General features: G+C 40.2%; 3 protein-coding genes and 1 long non-coding RNA gene across 6 annotated transcripts; all 4 read right to left on the reverse strand.

The window, feature by feature from the left end:
* Positions 1-446: 446 nt before the first annotated feature.
* Positions 447-10,425, reverse strand: LOC5521774 (lactadherin). Of its 3 annotated transcripts, none has more exons than XM_048723828.1 (8): positions 9,890-10,425; positions 5,913-6,021; positions 5,098-5,423; positions 3,705-3,843; positions 3,149-3,474; positions 2,159-2,297; positions 1,595-1,917; positions 447-1,154 (listed from the first exon to the last, which is right to left on the reverse strand). In XM_048723828.1, exons 1-8 carry the CDS (start codon positions 10,217-10,219, stop codon positions 1,011-1,013), a joined length of 1,836 nt encoding a protein of 611 aa, XP_048579785.1. In that variant the 5' UTR covers positions 10,220-10,425; the 3' UTR covers positions 447-1,010. The 3 variants fall into 3 exon arrangements, with proteins under 3 accessions (XP_048579785.1, XP_048579787.1, XP_048579786.1); XM_048723830.1 differs by lacking the exon at positions 9,890-10,425 and adding an exon at positions 7,997-8,103; XM_048723829.1 differs by lacking the exon at positions 9,890-10,425 and adding an exon at positions 7,897-8,088.
* A 3,648-nt stretch (positions 10,426-14,073) lies between these two features.
* LOC125561031 lies at positions 14,074-15,084 on the reverse strand. The gene is made up of 2 exons (XR_007307025.1): positions 14,976-15,084; positions 14,074-14,465 (listed from the first exon to the last, which is right to left on the reverse strand). It is a non-coding gene; the product is annotated as an uncharacterized LOC125561031 (long non-coding RNA).
* Positions 15,085-15,838: 754 nt separating this feature from the next.
* Positions 15,839-16,977, reverse strand: LOC125561029 (follistatin-related protein 3-like). The gene is made up of 4 exons (XM_048723831.1): positions 16,920-16,977; positions 16,583-16,679; positions 16,079-16,297; positions 15,839-15,981 (listed from the first exon to the last, which is right to left on the reverse strand). Exons 2-4 carry the CDS (start codon positions 16,647-16,649, stop codon positions 15,872-15,874), a joined length of 396 nt encoding a protein of 131 aa, XP_048579788.1. The 5' UTR covers positions 16,650-16,679; positions 16,920-16,977; the 3' UTR covers positions 15,839-15,871.
* Positions 16,978-17,434: 457 nt separating this feature from the next.
* On the reverse strand, positions 17,435-18,623 carry LOC125559343. Its single transcript, XM_048721272.1, has 4 exons — positions 18,477-18,623; positions 17,929-18,296; positions 17,572-17,736; positions 17,435-17,440 (listed from the first exon to the last, which is right to left on the reverse strand). Exons 1-4 carry the CDS (start codon positions 18,523-18,525, stop codon positions 17,435-17,437), a joined length of 588 nt encoding a protein of 195 aa, XP_048577229.1. The 5' UTR covers positions 18,526-18,623.
* Positions 18,624-24,283: the final 5,660 nt, after the last annotated feature.

Consider the following 24,283-nt stretch of genomic DNA (forward strand, 5'->3'; position numbering starts at 1 on the left):
TTATTTGCGATAAACTTACTACAAGGAATAAGATACATTCATGGAAAGGTTTTTTTTTTTTTAAATAGATTTACACCTTTCATGTAGTGCTCTAGCCTCCCACACAGGCGTTTTTAGGCATGCGTCGCTAGCTCCTCTCGTTTGTGGGGGGGGGGGGGGGAGCGAGCGACGCCTGCCTAAAAACGCCTGTGAGGGAGGCTAGTTGTGCTCTTGTGACAAAATATTCTCTGCTCTAGCTGTCCTGAAGCCCGTACTTCGAATCTTGTTCTGTAAAAGCTTTAAAAAGTTTAATTTTTAAAACGTGGCGTCCACGCTTAAAACCGCATTGTCACCAGTTTACTTCCGGTCGATTACGTAAGAATCTCCGATGATTTTTAACGGAAAACACGAAAAATATTTCAAAATATAGAAAGCAGTGTGTCCATTTGAAGTTTCTTTGAGGATGTGAATGCTAATTTAGAGCGGATGGCCTGTTGAATATTTCGGATTCGAATAGATTCTTTTATCTTTTAACGGTTGAGGTTTCCGTCGGACCTCCGGAAGTAAACTGGTGACAATGCGGCTTTAAGAAATATCGAGAATGTGACTGCGGATGTAACCAACCAAAGACTCTGTCAGGTAACTAATTAATGCAAATTTATTTTCCTATTTATTTTCTTGTATGCATAAAATATTAGCAAACCGAACAAACAAAGATGCTACGGGTACACTTTTCTACGTGATGACACACCAAGTTCAGCAGCTTCAAAAAGTAGAAAAAAAAAAAGAGATCATCTCATGGAAACATTGGGGATCGAACCCTTTAGTCACTACAGCAAAACCGTTAAACGTGCGTTTGCAAATTTGGATACTATTGTATCGCATCGTACGAAAAGTTTGTTGCTAGCCACTTTCATACAATGTTGTGCATTTTTACAATCTAGAAAGGCCCAAAATAATTATTCAATGAATAATCAGGGAACGTGTGTTTGTACGAATTTTGTTAGACTTTTAGTAATCAACTATCTCAGTTAGGCGTCGCATCCGTAGAGCTCGACTCTCATCGCAGGGAGGACATTCCACTCCTTCACCACGAACCGGATGTACCTGGTCTGTATGGTGACCGGAAGTGTGTGTGACACCACCGTGTCATCGTCAGAATTACCAGAAAATTCCTTGAAAAGAAGTTAATTGATATATCATCACCAGGAAATTCTTTAAAGGTAGTACTCAATGTTTTCGGGAAATATCACTGCAGAAAGTAGGGAAAAAACATAGTGATGGTAATATGATTTGATGAGAAAAAGTGTATGTCGGAAAATTGAAAATGTAACCAGATACAAATATCTTAGTTTAAAATTAGCGATAAACCCTTACAATTTAAGAACAAATAATCTCCAACAAGGTTAAATCATAAACTCATAAACATTCAAAACATACACCAAAGTATCTCCAAAAAGGTCGAATCATAAAACCAAAACATACACCAAAGTATATCCAACAATGTCGAATCATAAGCCCTTAAATTCAAGACATACACCAAAGGGTTTCCAATAAGGCCGAGCAATAAACCCTTACATTCAAAACATACACCAAAGTATCTCCTTTCACTCACATGCGGGTAGGTTGTCCACGTGATACCGTCCAGGCTGTAGCTGAGTGCGTAACGCGTCACCCAGTGGTCGACGAGATAGTACGATGAATAAGGCTTGCCTTGTGTGGCGACTTTGTTGATGTTCTTCACCGCGAGTAAATCCACCTGTAAGTATTCGCCGGCTTGTGCATTTGCTGGTTGCCAACACCCAAACGTAACGCCTGAGTTGTATGGATTGCGCATGCGTGCGTCTTTGGGTGACCAATAGATGTCTACAAACGACGAGGCCGTTATCTGAGAGTCCGCGATGCTTTTGGTTTCCATTCCAAGAGGAGACAGGCAAGCTGAGAATTCCAAAAGAAAATATTTTAGAGACAACTTTAGAAAAGAGGCGCGGTCAGCCAAAAGGTGTCGGCCAACAAATATGGTTCGAAAGATCACATGATGAAACAGACAAATTATACCTTAACTTAGTTATGACAAGATGGTTAATGCTACAAAAACCCTGTCGTTAGATCAATTCCATCAATCAAAGTGCTTGATCTACAGTCTCCTATTCATTTACGATTATCATATAATCAATACCTTCGCATCCGTAGAGCTCGACTCTTATCGCAGGGAGGACATTCCACTCCTTCACCACGAACCGGATGTACCTGGTCTGTATTGTGACCGGAAGTGTGTGTGACACCACCGTGTCACGGTCGGTATTACCAGATAATTCCTGGGAAAGAAATTCACTTATTGAGTATTCAAAAAAGTTTCTAGCAAGTAGGAAAGAGCATTGGTAAAGGTACGATTAAGCGTAATCTAGGGCGGACAAGAGAATTTACCCAGCTGAGTGAAGCATGATCTCTAGCCGAATCACAAGCTTATAGTCAAGACACGACAAACAGCAAAATCACAAGCTTATTATCAAGACACGACAAACAGCAAAATCACAACCTTATAGTCAAGACACGACAAACAGCAAAAGATCTCCAGTAAGGCCGAAGTATGAACCCTGGCATCAAGACATACAACAAGGAGTAAGGCCGAGTTATGAACTCTTCTAGCTAACAGTAAATATGAAGTACACAAAAGGATCTCAATTAAATTATAAACCCCTTGTAATCAAGACAAACAACAAGGATCTCCAGTTAGGCGGAATAATTAACTCTTACATTCAAGACATACACCAAAGTGTATCCAAAAATGCCGAATCATAAACCCTCACATTCAAGACATTTACCAAAGTGTATCCAATATAGGCCTAATCATAAACCCTTGCATTCAAGACATACACCAAAGGGTCTTCAGTAAGGCCAAATCATACACCCTCAGATTCAAGACATTTACCAAAGGGTCTCGAGTAAGGCCGAATCATACACCCTCAGATTCAAGACATTTACCAAAGGGTCTTCAGTAAGGCCGAATAATCATAAACCCTCACATTCAGGAGATACACCAAAGGGTCTCCAGTAAGGCCTAATCATAAACCCTCACATTCAAGAGATACACCAAAGGGTCTTCAGTAAGGCCGAATCATAAACCCTCACATTCGATGCAAACATAAAAGAATATCCCGTGACTCACCTCCGGGTAGGTCGTCCACGTGATACCGTCCAGGCTGTAGCTGAGTACATAACGCGTCACCCAGTGGGTCAGGTTGGGTTGGTCCGAGGTATAAGGCTGGCCTTGTGTTGCGACTTTGTTGATGTTCTTCACCGCGAGTAAATCCACCTGTAAGTACTCGCCGGCTTGTGCGGTTGCCGGTCGCCAACACCCCCACGTAACGCCTGCGTTGTATGAATTGCGTATGCGGCCGTCTTTGGGTGACCAAGTGAAGTCTACAAACGATGAGGCCGTTATCTGAGAGTCCGCGATGCTTTTGGTTTCCATTCCAAGAGGAGACAGGCAAGCTGAGAATTCCAAAAGAAAATATTTTAAGAGACAATTTTAGAAAAGAGTCGCGGTCAGCCGAAAGGTGTCGGCCAATGAAAATGGCTCGGAATATCACATGATTGGATCATTGGAACAGACCAATTATACTGTAACTTATATGTTATGTTATGTCGTAAAGTCAACCACATCAAGCAAAGTGCTTGATCCACGGTCTTATATTCACTTTCGGCCATGATGCAATCCATACCTTCGCACCCGTAGAGCTCGACTCTCATCGCAGGGAGGACATTCCAGGCCTTCACCAAGAACCGGATGTACCTGGTCAGTATGGTGACCGGAAGTGTGTGTGACACCACCGTGTCACGGTCGGTATTACCAGATAATTCCTGGGAAAGAAATTCACTTATTGATTATTCAAAAAAGTTCGTAGAAAGTAGGAAAGAGCATTGGTAAAGGTACGATTTTAAGCGTGATCTAGGGCGGACTAGAGAATTTACCCAGCCGAGTGAAGCATGATCTTTAGCCGAATCACAAGCTTATAGTCAAGACACGACAAACAACAAAAGATCTCCAGTAAGGCCGAATTATGAACCCTTGCATCAAGACATACGACAAGGAGTAAGGCCGAATCATAAACCCTCGCATTCAAGAGATACACCAAAGGGTCTTCAGTAAGGCCTAATCATACACCCTCAGATTCAAGACATTTACCAAAGGGTCTTCAGTAAGGCCGAATAATCATAAACCCTCACATTCAGGAGATACACCAAAGGGTCTCCAGTAAGGCCGAATCATAAACCCTCACATTCAAGACATTTAGCAAAGGGTCTCCAGTAAGGCCGAATAATCATAAACCCTCACATTCAAGAGATACACCAAAGGGTCTCCAGTAAGGCCGAATCATAAACCCTCACATTCAAGACATTTACCAAAGGGTCTCCAGTAAGGCCGAATCATAAACCCTCACATTCAAGACATTTACCAAAGGGTCTCCAGTAAGGCCGAATCATAAACCCTCACATTCAAGAGATACACCAAAGGGTCTCAGGTAAGGCCGAATCATAAACCCTCACATTCAAGACATTTACCAAAGGGTCTCCAGTAAGGCCGAATCATAAACCCTCACATTCAAGAGATACACCAAAGGGTCTCCAGTAAGGCCGAATCATAAACCCTCACATTCAAGACATACACCAAAGGGTCTCCAGTAAGGCCGAATCATAAACCCTCACATTCAAGAGATACACCAAAGGGTCTCCAGTAAGGCCGAATCATAAACCCTCACATTCAAGACATACACCAAACGGTCTTCAGTAAGGCCGAATCATAAACCCTCACATTCAAGACATTTACCAAAGGGTCTCCAGTAAGGCCGAATCATAAACCCTCACATTCAAGAGATACACCAAAGGGTCTCCAGTAAGGCCGAATCATAAACCCTCACATTCAAGACATACACCAAAGGGTCTCCAGTAAGGCCGAATCATAAACCCTCACATTCAAGAGATACACCAAAGGGTCTCCAGTAAGGCCGAATCATAAACCCTCACATTCAAGACATACACCAAACGGTCTTCAGTAAGGCCGAATCATAAACCCTCACATTCGATGCAAACATAGAAGAATATCCCGTGACTCACCTCCGGGTAGGTCGTCCAAGTGACACCGTCCAGGCTGTAGCTGAGTGCATAACGCGTCACCCAGTGGGTGTGGTCGAGATGGTACGGTTGATAGGGCTGGCCTTGAGTGGCGACTTTGTTGATGTTCTTTACCGCCAGTAAATCCACCTGTAAGTACTCGTCGACTTGTGCGGTTGCCGGTCGCCAACACCCATACGTAACGCCTGCGTTGTATGGATTGCGTATGCGTCCGTCTTTGGGTGACCAATGGATGTGTACAAACGACGAGGCCGTTATCTGAGAGTCCGCGATGCTTTTGGTTTCCATTCCAAGAGGGAATACACAACCTAAAAAAAGACAATATCAAAAAAAAATTATATAAATCTATTACTTTATATGCCAGCTAAGTCTTTATAAAGCGTAACTCGGGATGTCTTAATGCCGGTTATTAGGAGTTTCCGCTGTATTAAATAAGGCATTCGCATGACGCCCCCCGACTAAGGTCCCACCTTACGAGGCCTTTTGTCAGTGCTTTCCAGTCTCGCAGAGGGTCATAAGTTATGTGGGCGGCTTCTTTTGTTCTGTGCCCTTACTGTACGGAACTTGCCTATACACTAAAATCTAAGGTTTTGATTGGTATTTATTCTTCTGTAATCAAGTAGTAAAAGTATAAAAAGTGTTCACTTATCTCTCTCTCCTCGCTTGTCTTGTCTCGTGTTCTTCACGCGCTGTTCTCTCTCTACTCTCACACACCCCCTCTCATATTACAATCATGGAATCAAATGACTATTTACAAATTGTCACACAATGGCACCAAATCAGTTCCGGTCACTTACCTTTTTCGCAATTTTTTCCGACGTATCCACGCTTGCAATTGCACACACCGGTGTTTTTCTCATAGTTAGCCTGGCATTTTGCGCCATTCAGACAGTCGTCACAGGGGCTCTGGAGAGAAATTTTCATTATATTATATTCACATTCCAGATATAATCAAACAAGTCGATGCTTCTAAACCGAAATATTCCTTGCTTTTTTTCCCTTCATACAACGTTTTAATGGTTTATCAAATCCATTTTATATAAAACATATCTATCTTGCAACATCGTTTAACTTTGTGGAACATCTATGAAATTTGTCAATTTTGGATATGGAACAGCCCCCCAAAAATTTTTTTTTCCTTAATTTCTTTCTAATAAAAACTAAACGCGATTGTTCCACGAGTACCCCACTAGTTAGAGTGACCTCGGCACAAAATTTCACCACTTTAAGGACAACATTAGATATTGAAATGTTTTTACGGTCCGTGTAACATTCCGCCATTCAATATTTTGATAATTTATATAGTAAAATAAACGAAAATCACGCATTTTTACCTAAAAATATTTTTGAGGCTTCTCTTTTTTGGCCTCTAAAATGGAAAATTAAATAACAAGTATCATTATTTGAATTTTTCCTTGAAATTTATCTCATTCTGAATTAAACACGAATATCTGACAAATATTAAAATGAGTTTATTTCGGAAATAAACTCATTTTAATATATTTTTAGATATTCGTGTTTATTTTCAGCACATTTACTCGTGTGGGCGGCATTCGTTCAAGGCCCATAAGCAACCAAGCCTACATCAGATCGAGGCTCTATTTTAGCGCTGTGCTAAACTAGAAAGTCTACAAATTGTTTAAAACTTTTATGAAACCTCCTCTATCGTTTTTAAAATCGCGTTAAAATCGTCGATATGCGAAGTTATTACTTTATCGTTTTACAACAAAACCTGGCAAATAATTTTAAGATTTATCTATATGCTGGCATTTACGTGATGTTATATGAAAGCGGTTTTACCTCTTCGAGCCAAAGGCCGAAGGTCACGGAAAATTTAAGTATGTAAAAAGGTTCGTGAAACAATCATTCACTGACGTCCAAGAACAATACATAATTACTTTTGCATTTTGCTTTTTTGCGTTCGTGTTGATGCCAGTATCTTGCCTATGGGGAATCTTGCAGGAATTGCGTGATAACAATTACAACGGCTACAAAGGAATTTGGGTTTAGTTTTCCTTGAATTCAAAGTTTTTCAGACTCTGAGCTACTCATTCTCATATAGAAGGGATGAAAATAGCAGGTTCGATTCAAAGGTGAGCCTCGATGCAACCCTGAAAATGCAAGAGGAACAAACAGAATGTAGAAGTTTTGCCGTGTGTCGAATTTGCAAATCATAGCAATGAAATATACTTGCCATGTGTTTAGCATATATTCACCTCGACTTCTCGCTTCATGGTTATTAACATAGAGTTTTTAATACAGGTTATAGTACTTATCAGTGATTAAACAAAGAATAGTTTCGAGTTTGAGTGATCGCGTGGAATAAAAATAAAACAACATCTTTCCCGAAGGTATCAATCTTCATTTGTCAATGATCCTTATCCTGAAGCACGCATTGCTTGATCGTTTCTTATGTTATGTTCTTTTCTTCCTAAATACTTTGGAAACAGTGGCTGAAAAGCTTTCTGCACCGGCGAAAACAAGAAGAAACACGCACCTCGAGGGTTGGTAATGAATGATTATGTGTATTTTATAGTCCTCCAATCAATGAATGATTATGTGTATTTTATAGTCCTCCAATCAATGGCGCTATTTCAAAACAACAACAATCGCTTTGGTTGCCAATAGGGCTTTAAAGGTTGTACATTTAAAGGAAGTGGAGGGACTATTACTAGTTTTGTCAAAAACTATTAATCAGGGGGAGACAAGCTTATGTCTCTGACAATATTTACCATGTATGTCTCTGATATATTTACCATGTATGTCTCTGACAATATTTACCATGTATGTCTCTTTGAGAAGAAAAAGAACAAAATCTTTGCAAGCTCCTCTCTGAGCATACTCGCTGCACGCCATGATTATTAACCAAAACATCCCTAACCTGAGATATGTGTGAGTGTTTTGCTCGACAAGGTAATGTCTTCTTAAATAAAGCCATGACTCACGTTGCTACACAAGCAATTACCAGGTTATGTCTAAAAACCACCCCCATCTCCCTCAGATAGATTTATCTTGATACTATACAGCCAAGTCCCCCCCCCCCCGAAGCCTACATGTGTTAGATTGAATACGAAAATAGAAAAACGGATATTGAAATGGTTCAATTATCATTTTTCATTTTAATGGCGACGAAATATAAAATCGAATAATGGTGTCTATTATGACTTTAAAACACAAAGAAAACAAAAATAAAAAAAGGAGTCTTAAAGCTGGATTTTAATTTCTATCGGAACTTTTGATTTAAGAAATCAAAGTCATTTCTCTTTATTCTGAAAATCGTCAAAATATTGAATAGCGGTACTTCTTATTTACTTTTCGATTTTACACCTATTTTCAAATATTTGCAGAATCCCGGGTTTCCAATTCTGTCGCGTCCGCCATATTGGAAAGTGTGAGTCCGAGCGCAAAGAATCATGGAGCTGACAGCAAGGGAGTAGCCTGGGGACGAGGCTTATCTGAACCTGGGTTTCCCTAGCCTCCCTCGCAGGCGTTTTTAGGCAGGCGTCGCTCGCTAACCCACGCCTTTTTTTGTGGAGGGGGGCGGGCGACGCCTGCCTGAAAACGTCTGCGAGGGAGGCTAGGTTTCCCGGGAAACCAGGGATAAGATTAGATTTGAAAATTAGTATAAAAGCGAAAATGAAATCAAAAATTAAAAACGAGGGCTTGGATTTGATTTCTGATTTCCAACAAGAAAATTTAGAATGAAAATCACATTCGAATTTTATTGTTTTACTTTAAAAAAAAAATCATTTAATGTCGGAGTGTTACACGGACCCAAATAAAAAGAGAGGGGCTGAATTTGATTTTTGATTTCTTTAAGGAAAGTTTAAAATGAAAATCACGTTCAAATTTTTTTTTTACTCTAAAAAATACCAAAATATTGAATGGCGGAGTGCTAGACGGACCGATTCGGATTCTTTTTCATAGTTTCAGGACGTTTCAGTGCTACACAGGTACTGCTTATTTGATTTTAGATTTTAAAACGCGAAAATGAAATCAAAAATTAAAAAAGGAGGGCTTGGATTTGATTTCTGATTTCTATAACAAAAATTAAGAATGAAAATCATTTGAATTTTTTTATTTGACTTTAAAAAACTCTAAAATGTTGAATGGCGGAGTGTTACACGGACCCTAATAAAAAAGGGTGTTTGAATTAGAATTTTGATTTGTTTAAGAGAAGTTTAAAAAGAAAATCACGTTCAATTTTTTTTAATTTAAAAAATACCAAAATATTGAATGTCGGAGTGTTACACGGACCGATTCGGATTCTTTTTCATACGTTTCAGCAATATATGCGTAAAAAAGGCAGATGTATAAACAATAAGGCATTGAAAAAATCACTAGAAAGCCTACAGGTCAAGGAGTGTGGTTTCGAGACCGCATATTATCCATAAATTTCGTCGCAGTATGGTTTTTTTAAATATTTTACTTTACTGTAATAAATAAAATAACAACAATTCACTCATGGACAGTCCAAAAAGTTCAGTCCTCACTTATAAAATCGACTTTCTTTTTAAAATCCTATCTTCGCGCACGAATAAGAATGTAGCACGTTCCTGAAAGAGGGGAGCGTAAGGGAATGCGTTTTTGCCTTAAATCTGGCGCGGTTTTTCGTATTTTATTCCGCGGTATTGCGGTTTCGTAGACTGCGCGGTTTACGGTTTTTGACATATTTTGACAGTTTTTCGTTTTTTGGCGTTGTTCTTTGCGACATCTGTGCGTTTTTCTTTGCGGTTTTGCGGCACCTCCTTATGCCCCCTCCAAAAACACCTACCTCTATGCTGAAGTGCTGCATGGTGCCATTGACTTGAAACTTTTCCGAGGAGGTGTACTTATCGGTGGCAAGTAGCTCGCACAAGTACTTGGAATTGGAATCTGGAACGGAGGCCATATTGATAGAAAAACAAGAATGCGTTTCCAAACACTTCCACATGCATGAGAGAGAGTCCAACTCCGAGCTTTTCACAATCGGTTCAACGTTCAAATACGAATTCGTGTGGTGGACAAACTTCCCTGACTTGAAAAAGTCATCTCGTTCTATTATCGCAGAGGATTCTTCGACTGCCAAGCTCGTGACAAAAAGTATGAACATAACACTTTTCATAGTACAGTCAATAGGTGGAAAACATAGAAAAGAGACACAGCCAGCTAGGATCAACCAAGAAATCCAATTATAACATTTCCACACAGGTTAAGTCTTTATACAGAGCCCATGTTTTGTATCTACCTGCGTAAGGATGTGAATTATTGATGAAATTATTTTCAATGATTTTGTCAACGTAGCTCGTGCATTGATAATTAAACTAGTTCTTACGTAGTCCTTAAGAATGCCACAGCGGGACCGTTTTCGATACAAACACGCAAGAAAATAGCTAAAAACAATCATAAAAGTACCGGCAAAAATTCAACCAAATAAACATGCATTTTGCCAGCTAAATGTGACTTTATATGACATTTGGTCATAGATTTTTTATTTTTATTTTTCATAGGAGTTTTGTTCATAGATAATTAAAAAAATAACCGAAGCCTCCTGTACCCTTCACCTGTCAGGCTAGTAACAAAAAGCGTCACTACGATTATATTCATTCTTTAATCTTTGCCAGAAAAACAAAAATTGTGAGGTGTCTAGCCTGCTTGCCTACCTACAGGAAGGAAAAAAATCTTTTGGTCTTTTTGTTTGTTTCTTTTCGCCCCTTGTTTTTTATTATTATTTCTTCATCATTTCATATAACGTAACGTAGTAAAATGCATCATACATGCTTTGCAAAAATATTGATATTGATTATAAAATTAATAATAAAAGATGGAGGATACAGCATATAGGCTTAGACTTATACTTTAGCTATCATTTGTCTTCAAAACAACAACATGTTTTATGTTTCTGCCAAGCAACATACTAAAATCTTACAATGAAACATTGATATTTTATGCAGCCATTCAAAAAGTTGTATTTGTTATTTCTTTAAGCCTTTTTAGCCATTTATCGTCATTCTCTTTGTCTTTGATGACCGTGAAAAAAGACACCTGCTTCGTATTTCACAATGCAAAAAGAAGCCCTTGCTATACGAGGTCCTTCGAGGATAGATCGTTGCTTTTGGAAGACATTAATAAAAATACTGAAAATGAAACAAAAAGGCCGCCCGCCCACTCTTTTCTAAAAAAAAAATCCGGATGACCCAAGTTTGTATTTTTTTACTTGGCCTAATTTAAGATTATACAACGTCTACAACGGCTACAGAGTCACGCTTTTGAGGTTGCTACAGATTCACACTTAATATCTAGCAGATAATATACACATGGCCAGGGGCGGATCCAGGATTTCAAAATAGGGGTGGATGATGGCCGGCTAGACGGCTTATAGTTGATCCAGTGGCTCTTGGTAGACCACTACCTGAGTAGAACTTAAAATACTTCACGCTGGATTGGATTTGTCGGGTCAGCAATATCGGGAAATCGATACGTATTTTTATAGAGGGCAACAAGGTGAATATTCTCTGCCTAAAAAAATTGCAGAGCGTCCGTTCTTCGCAAAGATGTTAGAGTTAGGAACGCCAATCGGAAGTAGAATTATCTACACATGCGCAATTGAATATTGTGATAAAGCCTGGTTACTAATGCGAATGTTGTTGTGAATAGTTTTGAATAAAAAAATCGACTCTTTTTAATAGTGAAATACGCGTTGAAACGACTCTTTTCTTGCAAAAGTCAGCACTTCAAGTAGCTAAGAAGGTGCCCTAGGTGAAAAATCATGCTTGCCCATTTTTTTAGTTTATGTTATTTGCTGTTTATTACGTTTTTCTCGCCAGTTTCGGGCGTTTGTTTTCGAAGCTAATAATGTCGCGCGCGCGTAAATTGTTTACCCGCCAATTTATTTTCCCGCCTGAAAGTGTGAAGTTCCCAGATGATCGCGCGCGCGCCTAACAACCGAATCGCCAAGTAACGAGAAATGTCCCAACACCCTTAACATAATTCTTGACATTCCCACTGGAAGATAGTCTGATAAACCTATGCCGAACACTTCCGAATTTACTAGGTTCTCAGGGTGATTGGTGTAGACGTGGTCTAAGGGGTCGAGGGGACGTGGTGCTTAGGGGTCGAGGTACCTTATTACCTTTTAGATCAACTGCTGCAGACCGATAGTAGCGTGCTTGATGAGCCGAATCCAGCCTTGTCCAGTGCATTGATGTTCATGTCACCAAGAATTAGAGTGGTTTTCAAAATCCCGTGCAAAAAATGTAATTGTCGAAGTGTAATTGTCAAAACAAAAGAAAACCAGGAGTACATTACAGTGTACTACATAAACTAAATAGTATTTCACGGGTTTTTGAAAACCACTCTATCACCTCCTTTAGCTAGTAATTTACAGCTGTTCTAGAGTTTCATCTATCTTGCCATCTAATTCAGCCTTCTCCTCGGAGCGATAGATTCCGACAACACAAAGCGGACAATTTTAGCTAGTAATTTACAGCTGTTCTAGAGCTTCATCTATCTTGCCATCTAATTCAGCCTTCTCCTCAGAGCGATAGATTCCGACAACACAAAGCGGACAATTTTAGCTAGTAATTTACAGCTGTTCTAGAGCTTCATCTATCTTGCCATCTAATTCTGCCTTCTCCTCAGGGCGATAGATTCTGACAACACAAAGCGGACAATTCGACTTGAATGAAGTAAGACGCACAGCAGCTCTACCATGTGACTTTAGGTCTTTAGCACAAGTGTAGATAAGATCGTTAGAAATATACATTAGAACACCACCGAAGTTTTGACCAACTCTATCCTTGCGATAAGACGGTTATTTGAGAGCGATATTTTCAGGACTGTAGGTGAGGCCACGTTTACATCTGGAGCTACAGGACCAAGACGATGTGGAGAGCACAAGAAACAACATTAGGTTTCGGTGTATCTACTTCCGATACACTTCAGATGAAATTCAAACTTACACGAGGATCAAGTAAGAGGTCCTTGGTTTTTGCGAATGGTCTTGGTACAAAATCCGCAGACAGTTTTCATTGGTACTGGGCCTGGGTTCATTTGATAGCTTGATAAGAAGCAGAAAAAAGCGAAAATTTGTGGAAAAGGAGACAACTTCCTGCGCGAGCTGATATTGGGATCATTGATAAGTTACTTGGTTCTCACTTGGACGTAAGGGCAAGCGCAGCGCACGTAATTTTCCGATTCGCTCTTGAACGCAAGCGCAAGAGGAAGAGCAAGAGAACGCAACCTGCTGACTTTCTTGTGCTTGCGCTCGTGTTTAATCGATTATCACTTGTTTTTCGTTTCCGTCGGCGCTTGCGTCCCAGTAAGGACAGCCTTTATGTTGCGTGAGAACCGGCTCGACGTAAGCACAAGAAAAACGGGGAGTTTTGATAATCGTACGTCTATGCTACGCTTATGTCGCGTGAAAACCGGATCGACGTAAGCATAAGCGAAACATGAGGATAAATTAACCAAACTCGTCGAGGAGGTCTGGGCACAAGACTACGAACTGAGCATGCGTAAAACATTGCGCTTACGTCTCCGCCTAACTCGTCGTAAGAACCAGCTTTAAGGGTTACAGTTTCAGTTTGCACGAAGCTTACCTCCATTTATTCAGAAAAGATTGATTTTTGTAAATATGCGAGCTGTTGTTTTTTTGAAATACGATAGCGACGAAACAAATGGATAGGATAATGTGTTTAGATCTTGGCAAGTACACAATATTCCCATGAAATCCGTCATTTCATGGAATTCGAGACCTCAGACATGTAATGTGTATGCTATGGACTAGTACAAAATAAGAAAGCGCGTTTGCGGGGTATGGCAAATAACCAGAGTTTTAAGTTAATTCTAGATGGCGGTGAGGGTTCATATTTTATTAGCCCTGATTGCAGCTTGTATTGCAGAGATTCATTATGGCGTCGCTAAAGGCCAACTGTCCACGCAGTGTGCGCTCACTCCTAAGATCATAGAACTACATGATAACAATGCAAATACTTTTATTTCGATATAAATTTAGCAATATAATAATCTTTCATCAATAAATAGACAATCTTTTCTGTATTGTAATTATTTCAGGCTGAAAAAAAGTGTTAAAGTTATCTGAGTGGCAAAGTTAAAACATTTGTGACAATTAAAAATTGTCAAAAAATAGAGAAATGTCAAAATCAGTTTCTTACGCGTTGAATATTGTGAATTATATCAATAATCCCCGTGCAGAGCACCAACGGTTGTATATTCTGACGGTTGAGGGGTATTAAGGAAGTCTATCATCGTCACTTACCCATCACAATAGCCGACACGAAGACCGAATCGTAGCCATTGGGTGTGTGCAATTCCTTGATGCAGACACGAAACTTGAAAATTGTGATATACTGAGAAAAAAAAAACATGTTAGGAATCGAAGATTATGCTTTATCTTTATGGAGCATTCTTAGATACGAAACTCCCTTCTTTTCAGATGTATATTTTAGGAGAAATATTCCAAAATAGTATACCTCCCGCCACATGGTTTATATCAATGTCCTAATTAATCCTCTATCTTCCATCCCCCCTCCCCCCACACCTTCGCTTCACACCTAGCTAAGTAACGCTTAAAACGTAGGAATAACTAAAGAGTCACGAAAGTATATAAAGAGGAAATAACAATGGATCAAGAGGAAAAAAGATTTCAGTTCAGAAAAGATGGGAGGAGAGAGAGAGAATCAAAAGGCGATGTAAAGGAAGGCCGAGTTACACTGAAAATGGCCTGACTGAGGTTTAGTCAGAGACAGAGAGAGCAGAAGACCCGGAGGGAGTTCTACGAGAAAATAAAGCAAGCATAGAATCTACGCTGTCCTATCTACGTTGTCATAAACCCCCTGTGACAAAAAAATGACATATACCTCCACCCATACGGAAATGCTGTTGTATTCTGGAATGGTCGATCCAAACGACTGCTTATGGACGGCCGAAACGATAACATTGGGAACACTGGTGTAGTTTGACAGCGCGACATCCTACAAGAAAATATGCGCAGATTTAGAGATTCAAGATCTAAAATAATCACAGATCAAATAAGCAAAATAAGAAAGACAATCGCTAGGCAACCTTACCTGGCAGTACGCGTCGACTGTTTCTTTCTATAAAACAGTGGGGGAAAAAAGAGTCGAAGCAAGCACAAAAGGGGCTAAGACATTTTTTAAAGACATTTTGCGTCGAAAGTAAAAACGGTTCTTCGTACGACGTTGATGTCTTTGTGAAGTCCATCGAAGTTCTGCATTTCTCGGAGGCAGACTGTAATGGATGTATTGGACGGGTTCTCCACCCAGATGGTGGCAGCGTCATGCTTCTGGCCGACTACCATGTGCTCTGACGTCACAAGCACAGTAGGGGTTGTTGAGAACTTGTCCTGCAATAGAAGAACTATCATTAACCCACGTGTTGTTTTGTTGACAATATACAGTATGGAGGCGTAGAAGTTGCTTTGATGGTAAGGATATTAGTAAAGGATAGTATCCAACAGAGTAGCTTACGCTTGGTAGAGGAACGTCTTGACACTTGGTCTCTTGCCACCATTCAGCCAAAGTAATTTCTCCCACCACAGCACCCACAGGGGTCCCCTGGTAAGCAATGTAATCCACGTATGTCGCGCCGTTGTCCGGGGTCGCGCGGTCATTGCGGCCGGCCTTTAGACCGCACAAGGTGAAATTGTAAATGTTTATGTTCTCTGCCCAGGTTACGGCGGCGTCGTGGACGAAAGTCTGGTCTGGGTGTTGTAGTAATTGATAGAAGCTTGCACCTACACTAATCGGTATTTCGCAAAGTTCTTCGGGGAGAACGTGACAAGCTCGCATTTGACGTCTGAAGTGCTGAGATCCAGGGTGACTCGGCCACGGTGCAGGATGAAGTCTGGGGACGAAATAGGTACTTGAGACATCAAGAGGGTGGGGGTGGGGATATTATTGGTAGAAGAGACGTACAATTACTAAGTCAGTTGGATACTCACGTTGACAAGCCCCAAGGTGCACAATAGTCACATTCAAACGACTCTCGCAGATGTACTTTTTGTACAAGCAATCGTTTTTGTAAGTGACGCCATCGCTACCGCACCGCTCATCGTCGTAGGTAGGACAGGATTCAGCGCATTCACAGCGCGCGTCCTTTGGTCCATAAGCCTTACACGTGGCGTAGTGGGTGCATTGCATGTTTTCACAAGGATTCAGGTCTGAAAATGAGTATCCGTCAGCGAACTAAAGTCTTTGATAACAATGTTATTAGTAGACCAATAGAACCTCCCTGCCCGACGTAAAGCTAGTATCCAAAAGAGTCGTCCCATTTCCTACGTGCTAATAATAATAATATTGTCGGATATGCTCGATAATCGATTATCCCAAAATAAAGTTGATAATAAAGAAAGGAAATTAAGTGTGATACAAATGTGACCAAAAGATTTTCCACGTCGGTTTAAAGGTTTACGAATACTCGGGAGCGCTTTGGAATATATACTCACAGCCTACAGCTAGATAGCTGATCGAGACGGGGTCGTGGTGGCCTCCATATGGCTGAATATCTTTCATGCAGACCTTGAAGTTGTTTACGGTAATGTTCTTATGGAACGTTAATGAATAACGGGATAAATATTACGTAAAGATGATTGCAATATTGTTATTTGTAATAAATGGCTCCTTTTTGAATCTTACTGTGGGAAACTCAAAACATTGGGTCCGAAATTAGTGTCCGTCGAGATCGATAGATATTTCTTTTTAATATACGTATAAAAGCTATTGCATCTTTCTCAAACAAACTAACTTAGAAAATCTATATGTACACTTGAATGAGTGTCCTACCTCGACCCATTCTGTGATGGCGTTATTTTTCGGGTGGATGGCTTTCGGATCAGAGGGGTCACTGCTTTGAAGTTGTGATCATCACGGGTTTCTGATAGAACGGCTTGGCAAAGCTCACCGTCTGTAAATCGAGACACGATAGCATTTTTTAAATTTAGATGCTCTTAGCGTTTTCCAAGAAACTTAGCTTGAAAATTTGCGGAACAAAGTTAAATGTCCTCTTATTAATTACTGTTGAAGACTTTAAACACCGCAAAATAGAAAGAAAGAAAATATCTCATGGGTTTCGCTGTCGTAGTTTTGTACTTACTTGGCAGTAACTGTAGTGCTCAGTAGATTTTGGTGGACTCAGGTTTGGTAGAGTGACTACGCTCTCGTACGGGATGTCCCATCCGGTGGGGACTTCCTCTAGGGCAAGCCACGCCTTAACAGAAACATACCAATATGACAATTCGATAAAAAAAAGCGAGATTGCTTATTCATTCTGCTAACTTGGACCTACTCTCCCCTATCAATCACCTCTTAACAAAAAGAGACAAGTATCACAACGTACATTCGCTCAACCTAATAGCGCGTTATTTGGCCACCATCTGAATACAAATATCCTTACGGGATTGTTTGGTTTGTTACTCAGATTCTCCATTGAACTTACTGTTTTCACAAATTCATGTACTCCGTCGTAGTTTTTCAACTCACGAAGACAAATTTGGAAGCCGAATGAAGTGACATCCTCGGCCCAGACAATGGCGCTATCGTGTTTCTTTTGCTGGGAGTCGTGAACAGCAGTGACGAAAACATACGGTGCGGACGGGAAGGACTGCAAGATAAGAGGATTATAAATATAGGTAACGTTTAATTTACTTTTCGTTTCCCTACGAGCATTTCTTTTTTTAAAAGCGGAAAGAAAATAGGACATATTAAAAATTCTGCTCATTTGAAGGTGAAAAAGGTGGTAGGGCTGGTTACTTCAATGCGCACTCTCCTACTCGAATAATTTCAGTTATCATACCTTACTCATAGCTACAAAGTCAACAGCTGTGCATTTGGTGCCAGCAGTCCATCTATCGATGGACACAGTCGAATGCAGTCCTTTATTGTCCGGGATACTCGTATATGCAAGCCACTGGACCGTGACTGTCCGGTTGCCAGAAACCGGACCGGATGCGGACACGCAAGTGGTTAATCCCTCTCGGCAGACTTGCTCTACCCAGTTAACCGCTGCTTCGTAAGTTGGTCCCGATTGTTCGTCCATGTGAAGAGTGATTTGCACGTGCACGCTATCCGTCGCAAATGGAGTCAAGAACGGAATGGTTTTACACAGGAAGTCACTGGGCGAGCTGACGAGGAACGTGCCCCTCCCAAACAACATTCCTTGACCTGGGAAAGAACACACACCATGATTAGCACTTATTTGGGTAAAAACATTGCTGCTCTGGAACGATAGCCAATCTGAATAATTGAATACTCAGAATCGGATAGGTTTGTGCCTTTGTCCTTGCTTGAAATTTTATTGTTCTACCTTAGTATTGTTGGTTTTTTTTATGATTGCACACGTACCGAGGGAGGCCAAGATTGCGCCAAGCAACACGGTGAGAAAAACCTTCATCTTCGAAGAAACCTGCGGAATTAGAAAGCAAGTATACAATGATCACTCGATAGCTCAAACCACTAGAAAGCAAGTATACGACGATCAATCGATAGCTGGAAACCACTAGAAAGCAATTATACGACGATCATTCGATAGCTCTAAGCCACCGCATTTTATAGTTGATGATTTCTTACCTGAATCAACGGTGAGTGCTCGCCGGAAAAGGTAACATTCGCTGTCTCATGTGCCTTTTTATACTCTTTGGTCACAGCGATCTTTACACTTGCGAAATCCCGTGGCTCCCCGGATAACATTATTACTCGCTATTGACATGGTGAATAGACATCATTGTACCAATAGCATTGTAATCACCATCTGTGAACAGACCTGTCGATCAATTGAATTGTAAATCAATTGTCTAAACCTCCCGCATAACCTCGTCTCATGATATTACACCTGTGCCTTGATTGAAAGGACATGTTTTAATCGCAATCCCATCACCATTAAAAGAAAAAAGGCATAGAGCAAGACTTTTTCTTTCGGTATTTCGCATGGCGCACAGATCCACGCCAGGCCGCCTTTAATCTTATTTGAGTTTCTGATGAACTTATTATATTGTGTTAGCTTTTTTGTAGTCCCAGCTAGAAAATGAAATAATTTGCTATCAGACTTCCCGCTACCCTGTTCAGTATCGACAGATACACAGTTTTTAGATGTATACATTTATTAAAATCATTCAAGGACAAGAAAGTTGCATTTGTCAAAAATAAAAAAAATAGATGTGCCACCGCATGGTTTCCTCTACTTGTAAGCTTTTAATTGTGTTGATTCGAGAATTATCTATTGTTGAAATTGTATTTACGAAGCTGTTTAATAATTTATTGGCAAATACTAAGATGAATATCCTTGGGTGCGCCGATTTGAAAACAAAGTTCGTCAGCTTTGTGCGTCGTACAGCGTTTGAGACTCTACACAAGATTTCTTAATTTTGGAAGCTATATTTAGGTTTGAGACCCCCACACCCGATGCATGTGCCAAGAAAAAAATAAACTCTATTATCTTAAAACATCTTATTCAACGCAAATGCGTTCAAAAGAAGATGCAACAGTCGGCTTGATTCGTCAATGCTTTTGCATTGAATACGGCTCATGGATAATTGGTTGAACTTAACCTAAATGAAATTAGGCCTAGTTTAAAGCCGCATTATCACCAGTTTATTTCCGGTCGATTACGTAAAAATCTCCGATGATTTTTAAAGGAAACGCGAATAATATTTTAAAATATTGAAAGGAGTGTGTCTATTGGAAGTTTCTTTGAGGGTGTGATTGATAATTTAGAGCGGATGGCCTGTTAAATATCTCGGATTCTAATAGATTCTTTTCTTTTTTAACGGTTGAGGTTTCCGTCGGACCACCGGAATTAAACTTTTGACAATGCGGCTTTAAACGCAGTTCTTTTCATGCGCCTTTCCAAATAGTAGGTGTTTGGTATATGAAATGAACGGCGTCTAAACCAAATTAGACCGGTCCATTCTATTTAGCACGGCTAAAAAGGAGGTGTTTGGTGGACCGGTATGCATAATGCATAATGTAGTTTAATGAAATTCAAATGCTGATCAGGCGCGTACACAGGGTGATGCGCAGGGTGCGCCCCCCCCCCCCCTTGGCCGGCAAAAAGTGGGTAATTTCTTATTGAAGGATCTTCAAACACTATCTTTTTATCTATGACTGCGCCCCCCCCCCCCCCTCCCCCCACCCACTCAATCAATTCTGGAACGCGCGTGTTGATTAAGCTGCCATGAACGGTCAATGAACGACGTACATAACCAATGTGCCTAGTTGCGCACATCTAAAAAGTTGCGCGAAACTTTGACGAGAACATGTGTAGTTCAAGGTTTGCAAACATGAAATTCGAATGGATTGGTTGCGCCATGTCGATAAGAAAACAGAAACAACAGAAAATAAAAACCGGAAAGATGCTCAATATCTTCAATCCTCAGTATATGTAAGAGGCATTATAGTCTTTTACTCAGTATAGTCATTATTGTCTTTTCCACAGTATAGTTTTTCTTAAGACTTGAGCGTTAGTGTATATGTTTAATTCGACTCATTACTTGTCGTTAGTGGGTTGGTGGAGAAAGGGGTTTGGAATGATGTTTTATTGCTACTTTGTAATCTTTGTCTTTGTAATATTTAACCGAATATACAGTTTTCTGGCCCTCTGTTAGTAAGCACTGTCACTGGGGGTGGTCACTGCCAGAGGGTTTATTGCGTCCCCAGTGGTTCTTTTACGTCCCTTCGGTTCAGGTTAATGTAGTGCAGCTTGAAGAGACGGGACCGCCGGTTTAGTATCCTTATCCGAGAAGACTGGAAACACGGGAGAATAACTTCAACTTACTTGTGACACAAATTCGAATCAGGCAGGAACCCTAATTAACTGACTTTTTTAACAATTCAAACGCTGTTTTACAGCTCTAGCTTCTCGGTTCGTAATATATAGAAGAGAAATAGCCTGCGTAGCAAGCGTTTCTGTGGAGTTTCAAGCCAAAAATGTGGCCGCACGAAGAATGGGGAGAGAGAGAGGTTTCCTTCTTCCCCTTCCCCCTCTCCCTTCTTTTTTTTGCGCTCGCCCCATTTTTCGCGCGGCCATATTTCTCGCTCGCTCTTTATTCCTAAATGTGAACTTTAGAAGCACACTAGCATACACACATTGGCACCAGTCGGGCCAAGACGGGACGCTAGCACAGTCTTTATTTCTTTATTCCTGCTGAAACTCTACAGAAACGCTTGCTACGCAGGAGATGGTCCTTGGTAAGAAAAAGGCTGTCAAACTTTAGGTGTCTTAGTTGAGTCTAATGGTCAACTCTTATTTTCCCTCTTATTTAAATCCACTTTCTATATTTTGTTTATTATCAAAATAGCATTCTAACAAGCTTTGACCTTGTGAAGAATATATCAAGGATGTAACAGTATTCCAAAGAATTAGATGCCATACTGTAGTTTTCACGTACTGCAACTGATTATTCAGAAGAATGTGTTGAAATTAAACTCCACAAATATACCTCCTGACATGCATTACCTATTGGTGCACCCACCCTTTGGCCTTTTTTTTAGAAACTTTGGATCCACCCATACAGGCTACTAAAAAAATGAATGCAATGGAGGCAAATCTTTAATTACTGAAAGTTTCTAATTACAAACCAAACCATGTTCATTGATCTATGTTGGGGGCAGAGAGGAATAAATATACAAATAAACAAAAAGTCAATGGGGAGCAAAGAAAAGGGAGAAATGTGACTCTATTTGAAAAAAATGTTACTCTATTCTAAAACATTTATAACAATAATGCATTAATAACTTGATTGAGCACTTTCCTAGTATTTTTGCCTTTCCCTATTACCTTTAGGATTGATATAAAACTGTTTTCTTTACAAATTTATTAATGACAAAGCACAAGTTTGTTGTTATCTTTATATAATTTAAGTACTTTGATCTAATAAAAACCTCTTCCCTTTATAGAACTTGTATCAACGCTACATTCTGACCAGCTTTGCCCTGCAAAGAAACAAATAATGAATGAAACATCATTCCAAAAATATAATGATATAGTTATACATTTCAGGTGCCATATGTAAGTTTTGTCTATCACATACTGGTAATACATCACCAAGGATATTACAGTCATGCATTACATATTGGTGCACCCACCCTTTAGCATGGTGGCCTGCTGTTTTATAGAAACCCTTGGATCCACACATGCTAATGCTGCTCCAAAATTAAATGCAATGGAGAAGAACAAATTTACTAGGGAAGCAAATTCTAAAAAAAATCCTTGATATTAATGAAAGTAGTGCTAAATGAAAATGTCTTATTTCAAACATAACCTATTTAAATTCATTTAGGGTGCAGAGGGGAAACAGCAAATATTATCAATTGCGTACAAAAATAGTGAACAGAGATGAAAAAAAAAGAAATGGGACAATATCTATGATAAAAAATTAACAGTAGTGCAACAACACTCTCCTAACATTTCCCCTTTCCTCATTATCTTTAGGTTGATAGAAAAAGTTTTCTTTACAGATTTATCATTGAGAGCAAGTATCTTGCTCTAAAAAACCTATTACACTTATACTGTCGTATAAAAGTAAGAAATCCCCTACTATATTATCTTAATATTTGCCTATTATTATGCCTTCCAGCCTTTAGAATCAATCATGGCCCTCAGGTAGTCCTTGGTTGGTTTTACCTAAATAAAAGCGAAAACAATTAATTATTTTTCTCTTTCAAAACAATATTTTCATCATGCCATTTATAACCTTACTAATTTTCCACAACTATATTCGGTACTATTTAACCGAATATACAGTTTTCTAACATATGGCCCTCGGTTAGTAAGCACTGTCACTGGGGGTGGTCACTGCCAGAGGGTTTATTGCGTCCCCAGTGGTTCTTTTACGTCCCTTCGGTTCAGGTTAATGTAGTGCAGCTTGAAGAGACGGGACCGCCGGTTTAGTATCCTTATCCGAGAAGACTGGAAACACGGGAGAATAACTTCAACTCACTTGTGACGCAAATTCGAATCAGGCAGGAACCCTAATTAACTGACTTTTATAACAATTCAAACGCTGTTTTACAGCTCTAGCTTCTCGGTTCGTAATATATAGAAGCGAAATAGCCTGCGTAGCATGCGTTTCTGTGGAGTTTCAAGCCAAAAATGTGGGCGCCGAAGAATGGGGAGAGAGAGAAGGTTTCCTTCTTCCCCTTCCCCTCCCCCTTCTTTTTTTTGCGCTCGCCTCATTTTTCACGCGGCCATATTTTTCGCTCGCTCATTATTCCTGCTGAAACTCTACAGAAACGCTTGCTACGCAGGCTAGAAGCGAAAGCGCACTAAGGGCGGATACAGGAGGTGAAGCGGGTGAATTCCTTCACCAACCCTCTCTTCCTGAGCCGCCTTCTTTCTTTTTTTTTGTTCTCCACCTCAACCCCAGGATTTCCCTGCTAGCAGAGGCCTCTTTTCTCTGTATTTCGCTGGGCTGGAATTCGCGAGGAAAAGATACCTCCTCCATGGGTCGAAACTGTTTCTGTTGCGCATGCGTGAGCGTTAATAAGCGACCGACGTGCCAAAACCCGTACCATCGCGCGAAAGCTGTCAATATGCTTTGCATGGGTTTAGTCGGAAATCATGAATCAAAACTCCGGTTAGTTCTCCTCTTCGAAAAAAGAAAACAACTGTTCAATTTCAATCACCTAAAACGTCACTAAAAGATTGAACAACAAACGCAGCAAAGACGAGTTTTGTCTTGTTTGTGGGATTAATTTCAAGACATCTGGGCAGGCGAGTTTCTTCAATGTAAATATCGCACAGTTGGATTCGAAGAAAATGTTACAAAACTTTTAGGTAAACTTAGATCAGCTATTCCAAGAAGAATATGCAAAACCTGTAAACGGAAGATTGACTCGTTTGTCAAAAGAGAAAAAATTCTGAATGAAGATAAGGCATTGAATGGCTTCTTTTATAATTCGTCGCGTGATATTTCTAAGAAGGACGCCGTTTCGAATGCGGGCTTATTATCCGGCAGCGGATATACGTTTCATGCATGCGCTAGTCATTTTGGGCTCAAATAGTGGCCAGTAATTAATGAACGGAGCATGCGCTCTGGATCTCGTCCACGATCGTGGACGGCGGTTTGATCAAACGAACTTGCGACCCATGGCAGAGGTATCTTTTCTTCGCGAACTCCAGTCCAGCGGAATGCAGAGAAAAGAGGCCTCTGCTA

This window comes from Nematostella vectensis, chromosome 2 (assembly GCF_932526225.1).
Source record: "Nematostella vectensis chromosome 2, jaNemVect1.1, whole genome shotgun sequence".
Taxonomy (NCBI): domain Eukaryota; kingdom Metazoa; phylum Cnidaria; class Anthozoa; order Actiniaria; family Edwardsiidae; genus Nematostella; species Nematostella vectensis.